Source organism: Salminus brasiliensis, chromosome 13 (genome assembly GCF_030463535.1).
Source record: "Salminus brasiliensis chromosome 13, fSalBra1.hap2, whole genome shotgun sequence".
Lineage (NCBI taxonomy): Eukaryota > Metazoa > Chordata > Actinopteri > Characiformes > Bryconidae > Salminus > Salminus brasiliensis.
The window spans coordinates 10944702-10952148 of NC_132890.1; the positions used below are offsets into that span (position 1 = coordinate 10944702).

At 42.4% G+C, this 7447-nt stretch overlaps 1 protein-coding gene across 1 annotated transcript; it reads right to left on the reverse strand.

The window, feature by feature from the left end:
- On the reverse strand, positions 1-6908 carry ints14 (integrator complex subunit 14). The gene is made up of 12 exons (XM_072694791.1): positions 6847-6908; positions 5014-5290; positions 4730-4837; positions 3435-3590; positions 3064-3182; positions 2836-2978; positions 2527-2619; positions 2292-2436; positions 1649-1782; positions 1304-1422; positions 713-778; positions 1-601 (listed from the first exon to the last, which is right to left on the reverse strand). The coding sequence occupies exons 2-12, from the start codon at positions 5233-5235 to the stop codon at positions 344-346; spliced, it is 1563 nt and encodes a 520-aa protein (XP_072550892.1). The 5' UTR covers positions 5236-5290; positions 6847-6908; the 3' UTR covers positions 1-343.
- Positions 6909-7447: the final 539 nt, after the last annotated feature.

Below are 7447 nucleotides of genomic sequence, written 5' to 3' on the forward strand. Positions count from 1 at the left end.
TTACAGCCCTGAAACACGCTTTTATTTTCTTTTAGTCATGGTAGAAAAAGCTATGTACAAGGAGAAAAAACAACCTACACGTTAAGAAACTTTCTTGGCCTTTGTATTTGTTCCAAAGACTAGAGACCAAACACATCAGGAATAACTCCGACCACAAGTCTCAAAGTTTAAGTTCATCTCAATCATCACTGTTCCTGCACCTCCAAGTCTTGCCTTTTGAATGTGGCTTTTGAAAATGTCAACAGTTCAGGGGATCTGCTAGCAACCCCTCAGTGTTGAAGGCAGGAGAAATGCAACTTCCAATGGTAGAGTGGAAAGTTTCCACCCAGCATTCTTCTCTTGACTACATCCTCTCAGCTCCACCTCCTCCCCCTGAGAAGTCAGTGAGCATGGGAGTGATGTTCTGTTCAAAGGCAGCATACTGGGAATCTCCAGTACTGGCCAGCTTGAGTTGCTGGGCCGCATGAGAGAGCTGGAAAGCAGCATCCGGGTGCGCAGAGTCAGGCAGCAGGGTGCACTCCCTCTCCAGAAGCTCGGCTACACCTTTCAGCAGTTCCCAGAAACCAAATGCCAATGCAGCCTTCCGCAGACGATTGAGCTCCTTTAAGATACACCACAAAAAAAGCAGTTTTTAGTCTTTGTCAAAAATTCATCCAGAACATATTGTATGCAGTACTTTTCTACTCCAAGAATAATGAAATATGACACTCACCTTGTAGAAAGTCTGTGTTTTCTCTGGAAGTTTTCTTGCATTTCGGAGGATTTTCTGCACATCTGTCTGTAATAAATAAAAGATTCATTTGGAATTAAATGTTTAAGACATTTGTGGCATAGCATTTGATGCAGCTTAAATCTTGAAGAATCCTTAATAAAATTCAGATATACACATCATTATATATACACAATCATCCAGATCATTAACACCACCTTTGTGTGGTGTCATCGTCCCATTTTATCAGCTCCAGTTACCATACAGGAGTGCTTTGTAGACTAGTCCCATACTTTTTTTTTTTTTTTTTTTTTTTAAAGCATACTTTAACACTGTTCTTCAATGGTCAGGAGCACCACAGAGCAGCTATTATTTGGGTGGTGGGTCATTTTCAACACTGCAGTGGCACTCCTGACCATTGAAGAAGCTTTTTAAAAGAAATTGAGAGAAAAAGGTGGACTACAGTCTGTAATTGTAGAACTATGGTGAGTGGAGCTGATATAATAGACAGTGAGTGCATAAACAAAGAGGTGGCGTTAATGTTTGTGATGATTGGTGTATATAATACAATGTATTATACTCAGGGCAGAATACCTGCAGTCCACTGGCTTTGATCCAAACAGTGACGTTTTGGGCGTAGCTGCGTTTATTTTTTGGCTGGACGGGGAAAGGGCTTTTGCTGTCATCTTCACCATAGGGATTCTCTAGAGCATCTACAAATAAACAAGTGTATATAAAAGTTTTCAGTAATGACACTGCATGGATACAACTGAAACCTAACTATGGTAATTTATATATGGTAATACTGGTAAGTAAAACATCATTTTGCACCACAGTAATACATTTGACAGAGACAGACCGAATGGAAATAAAGCTTTCTCTCAGGACTACCTCTGAACAAGGAAAATGATCCAACTTTCAGTTTCAATTGAAAGCTACCTGAGATGGGTCCAAGCTGAGACATTTTCCCCAGCCATGGAAGAGGCAGTGGGCCAGGCTCAAAAAGCGACATCATTAGATTGGACTTCTTTTTACTATCTGCCTGGGAGTACAGCATTCCATACCAGTCAGACCTGACAAAAAAAAGCTCAACATTAGACACAATGTCTTTGCTATAAGTCAGAACTGCAGACCTCTGGTTCATTGGGTGACTAAATCCAATGAGCTTATACAATGAAATACAAGAAAACATTTGATCACTTTGACGCAAAAAACAAAAAGGCAAAAGAAGAAGGTAAAAACCTTCCCCAATTTAAAATGAAAGTCAATGTAAAAAGATTTATTCCAAGTCATCATTCAAAATTAAATAAGACACAATGGGTTTGTTTGTACCTGGCATTAACATGCCTTTTTGGTTATTGGATCATTTTCCGATTTTACTTATCTGCATGAATAGCCAGGTGTAAACACCCCATCTCCCTTGCATGTTTGTGTGTACATGTGTGTACGCCCACGCTCATGCCAGGTGTAAACAGGCCCAATGTAAACATACCAGATTTACACTTGACTTAGAAAGTCAAAAACGGCTAAAATGGAGATACATGTTCTGGTCTGACAGTTATGATATGCTATGGTATCCTACCCGAGCTGCACAAGGGCGACCATGCCCTCCACTTTCAGACTGCCATGCAGGAGAACACAGAAATTAGGGCTCTTTCCTGCCATTTGATTAGTTGAAGTCTCCTCTTCCATATCATCAGTCGTCCCTGCTCCCACTTCATCTGTTTCTGAGAGCAAATGCAAAAGGCAAGAATGGCCACTTTATCATTGAAAACAGTGACACTTAGAAACCAATGCTTCACAAACAGGAAGCTAACCTTTGTTTACGGCTATGGGGAGGACAAGGTGTCTGGAAAGGACTGGAGGACTGGCGATGTCACCGATCTCAATGAAGCCCACTATCTCCAGCTCTGAAACAAATTAAACAAGCGCAATCATGTCCTTAGTTCTTGTGTGGAGGAGGTTGTTGATCATGTGGTCACATGCCACTGCCCACAGGATGCTTTTGGCTGGTAAATTCTGGTTGGTGGACTGGAGCTAATATAATGGGCCAAGTTCATTACATTCCATTTCACATATACATACATACATACACACACTTGATTTTTCATTCCTACTGGAAGTACCTGTGAGCACTGATTTTGGTATTGGATCAACCTCCTCATCCAGCAGCACGGGTTCTGGCCTAGGGAAGACCTGCACATCTGAGGTCAAGTTCCCACAGCGCAACACTGCGTGAAAGGGTGTGTATGCCTGGTCGATAAGTTTCCTGCCAACACACAAGCACACAGAATAACCACCACATTCCACCCACAGGGTTTCCATTACAAGGAGCACATTGTAAGTTCACATACCCAAACATTGCTTGAACATTTTTCAGACACAGTGGTCCATCCATCGTAAATATCTGTCCCTCTCCACCACTTAATGCGAGCAGTTGCTCCAAATTGTCCATGGCATCCGTGGCTTGGAGCTGCAAGTAAAAAATTAACACATCTTAATTAAATACACAAAAAGAGGACCTGGTAGTTCTATTAATTTAATCAAGTATTACAAATTATTCATTATTACAACTTCTTTTATACTGTACCACCCTTATTATTGTATTACTGTATTGTGTTATATTGCTATTGGCTGCTAAATTTCTTTTGGGATCAATAAGTAAAAAAAAAGTATCCATCTTTTTATCTAATTATACAGTATTGAAATATTTTTTCATAAGCACCTCCTCTGCACTGGCAATGCACATGATGTACAGTTTGGAGGAGAAAGGGAAAGGTAGAGGGAACTTCTTGTCTTCTCCACGTTGCTTAAGTGTGGCCAGGGAGTGGCGCAGAGAACCACGGCCGATGCCCAGAGCTCCGTCAGTAACCAGTACCACCTACAGGCCATCAAATAAAACACAGCCTCCAGATCAGAACTTACATTAACATAGGAGTCAACTTCTTAAGACAGGAATTAAGACAAATTCACTCCATTTCTACCATTAAAAGCATTACATACACATGCAAACACAATTAGAGAATCAGAAGGAGAGAGACTGGGAGGTAGCAGAGTCAGGTTATGTTCCAAAATGAGCTGACAGATGGCTTAGCCTGTTTTTCTTTCTGTATACAGCATGTATGCGACAACATCATTTCACACAAACCAGTATGTCTACACTCCCACACCACCACCCATAGTCTGAGCACATGGCTTTTAGGCTAGTACGTCTAATCAAGCGGAAAGTATCAAACACAAAATCTGAATGTGGCAGAGTAAGGCTTGTTTAACTGACCACTATTCAATTTTATTTACTGTCTCTTAGCCTATATCTTCAACACCACGTCAGTGTCACTACAGTGCTGAGAACGCCGCACCACCCACATGGACTTCAGTCTGTAATTTTAGAACTACACGGTGAACCTATATGGTATGGTGAAGTTGATCTAATGGGCCACGTTCATTCCAAATCAGGGGTGGTCATAATATTCTGATATTACTGTGTGAGTGTGTATGTGTATGTATAACATTCACATTTATGGCATTTTCCTGACTCGCTCATCCACCGCTACCTACATATAATTCATGCTACACATGGAAAGGTAGCAATAGGAGTTTTGAGCCATTGGTGTAGCACGGTGGGCTTGCCGGCTCTGGGAAATCATGCAAATACAGAAGTAAAATAACACCCTTTAAAAAAAAAAAAAAAAGACAAGCTAATTATCACACTATTACACTTACAACAGGAAACACACAAAATAGTTACACAACTGCCACCTGAAACCTGACCTCGCTTGCATGCTTTGATGCAAAGTTACTAATTATATCATCTCACACCCCTCCCCATAACAGACTTCCCAGGCAGTAGCCCAGGGCCAATCATGTAAAAGCAGGCTTTTCCCCTCAACCTCATCAACCTCGGCATCATGTGATCTCTCCAGGTAAATAATTTGGGTGAAATGTAAGGCATGTAACAGAAGTACCCTGTCTCTCCTCGCATGGAATATCTCTCTGCTTTACCAAAGAAATGTGTGTTACCTGGCAGGGACAGGTGCTGCCCCACTCCTGCTGCACAACGTTACTGACTCCCTGCAGGGCTGCCTCAAGGCAGGTTTTATCATAGTCCTCCAGATTGTTCAAGGCCTCCTGCGCAACAAATGAAAGAGAAAAAGAAAGAGTAACATCAGTTAAAACTAATTCAAACTGTTACTCGACTCAAACCACAGGAGTAAATAGCCTTCACCATCACTGAAATAATACACATCCAAGTAATAATCTTACAGCAGCTGTCAATGTTACAGTACTATAATACCGGTTCATACCTGTAAAGTGTTGTAGTCTCTGGTGAAAGGCACCATGAGCTCCCAGAGGGAAGAAAATACTACAAGGGCTGTGAACTCTAGCCTGTAATTCGTAGCCATATGCTCAAACAGCATGGTCAGGCCGTGAACAGCCAGATTCTTCCTCTGAAACTCTTCACTGCCCTCCAAAGACACAGGTCGTGTCATGGAGAGCGACGCGTCCATCAGAACCACAGTTGGCATGGTGGCTGTGTCCCGCTCCCACTATAAAGAAATTAGGGACGTTCCTGCAGCCCACCTGTGAAAATGTGCAAAAACTCATTATGCCTACACAGCCAGCTAATATGGGAACAAGTGATCTCAAGAAATGACTTCTGAAAGAGTGTATCAGAATACATGATGGTCGGCCTCTCTCAAGGGTCTTTTTATGTGAAACCACAAAACTTGAATCTAAACTAGAAACTGAATCGGTTAACGCTTTGTGTCAGTATCACCAGCGATTTTGCATTTATTTTATGATCATATTGCTTTTCATTTTTTGATTTGACAGGTGGGGAATTTGATGGAAATCAAGACATGCTATATAAGGTTTTTTTTTTTTTTTTTGGGGGGTTTTTTTTTTTTTTTTTTTTTTTTTTTAAAGATGAGTTCCCTGCTGATAAATCCAGATGGCCTAAGCTGGACTTTAATAGTCAAGGTGGCTGGAAAGCTGGTGAACCAGGTGAAAAACACCCTATGCTGGTAAGCAAGCTGGGTTTTATGCGAGTTTGACAGATGAGGCGGTCAATCAGCATGACCAATTTGACCATGCTGGTCATCAAACTACTTGACTAGATGCCCAAGAGTGGTCAGGCTGGTCATGCCTGACCACCACCTTGGTCATCCTGGTTTTTTAAATCAGTTTTGTATTGTTTATAAAGGTAAAGGTGCCCGTATTTGTGTAAACGTGTCCTCCGCATTTAACCCATCTGTAGTAGTGAACACACACACACACACACTAGTGAACTAGGGGCAGTGAGTACACACACACCCAGAGCGGTGGGCAGCCAACTCCAGCGCCCGGGGAGCAGAGAGGGTAAAGGGCCTTGCTCAAGGGCCCAACAGCGGCAGCTTGCCGAGCCTGGGAATCGAACCCACAACCCTGTTATCGATAGACTGTTACCATGGTCACCAACCCCAACCAAAAAAAAAAGATTATCTAATTTGCACTCTTCTGTACATTGTATATTTTATCACCAATACATTTTAACACGGAAATATAGAAAATCGATCCTTGACCTCAAAATCGAAAACCGTATCGGAGCTGATCACCCGTGGATCGTCTCACCGCTACAACACGGAGCACTTCCTTCAAAAGCAGCTGGAGTGGTGAAACAGCTCATGCAGTTAGGTAGCTACAGAGCTGCACATTAAAAAGTGAGCACCCTGAATCTAAACAGACTGTGCTGTAAAACGCTGCTACCAGACCTGCAGCTGCTCAACACTGTCACTGTCATTTACAGTGCGGTTTCAGTGCTAAGTAGCTTAGCTAGCTAACAAGCACGACTATTGAAAAATGACAACGGCAGCAAGCAACTTCGAAACGATACGCTTAGTTGTCGTGTTATCGCGTCCATTTAACGGCAAACACGTTTAAATAAAGAAGCTTTAGGGCTGCTGCTGAACACAGCGCTAGCTAAACATCGAGAACACGGTGAACACGACACCCATATAAACCTCAGAAACCATCCCTGCTCTCTACAGTACTCATGTGCTATTCGTAGTCGACAGGTGGGATTATTGCCAATGCCAGCTTCTTCTGCAACAAGACTACATTTAAACTAAACATGAGAAATAAAATAAACACCACTTTACCCATTTTAGTTACAAAATACAAAGAACTCCTCCAAGAGTAACTGTGCACGCTACAGCTGCGCCGTGTAGGAACGATGGACACTTCACAGTTCGTTCCTAGGAAGGAGGAGGGGGAGAGTGGGGGAGAGAGCGCGAGGGAGAGAGAGAGAGAGAGAGAGAGAGGGTGTGTTAATAATTAAATAATATAATTATCATTATTAATGATGAAACAGTTGAAAGGACATCCACAATTTGCCTAACACTTAGTGCAGCTGTCTTTTCTCACTCGTCCTGCTGACCAGTTGAAGTCTCTCGGAAGTTCAGCGTGTCTTCTCTGTAGTCTGTGGGCTGTTTTTCGCCTCTTCTTGCTCATCTTTTTTTATTTCTTCTGTTTATTTCCCGCAATTCATGAAGAACCCGCAAACGATTCCAATAATTGGGATGAAAATGGTTCAAGACATAATGAGAGTGTAGAGAGACAGTACACATAATCCTCTTAAAAGACTTCAGGTATTAGGTATTATGCTGATCCACGGTGAAGAGCTGTCCTGCGGTGCGTCCTGATTGACCTGAGCTGCTGCGCCCAGCATGCTCGCCTGTCCGCCGGAGCTCCGAGTGCAGC

Bases quoted from the DNA above. Each gene is read 5' to 3' on its own strand.
- ints14 (XM_072694791.1), bottom strand. From the start codon at position 5,235: ATGCCAACTGTGGTTCTGATGGACGCGTCGCTCTCCATGACACGACCT. The intron at 2,979-3,063 runs GTATGTGAACTT...GTGTGTTGGCAG, and splicing joins AATGTTCAAGCAATGTTTGG to GAAACTTATCGACCAGGCAT. The intron at 1,423-1,648 runs GTAGCTTTCAAT...GTTTATTTGTAG, and splicing joins TCAGCTTGGACCCATCTCAG to ATGCTCTAGAGAATCCCTAT.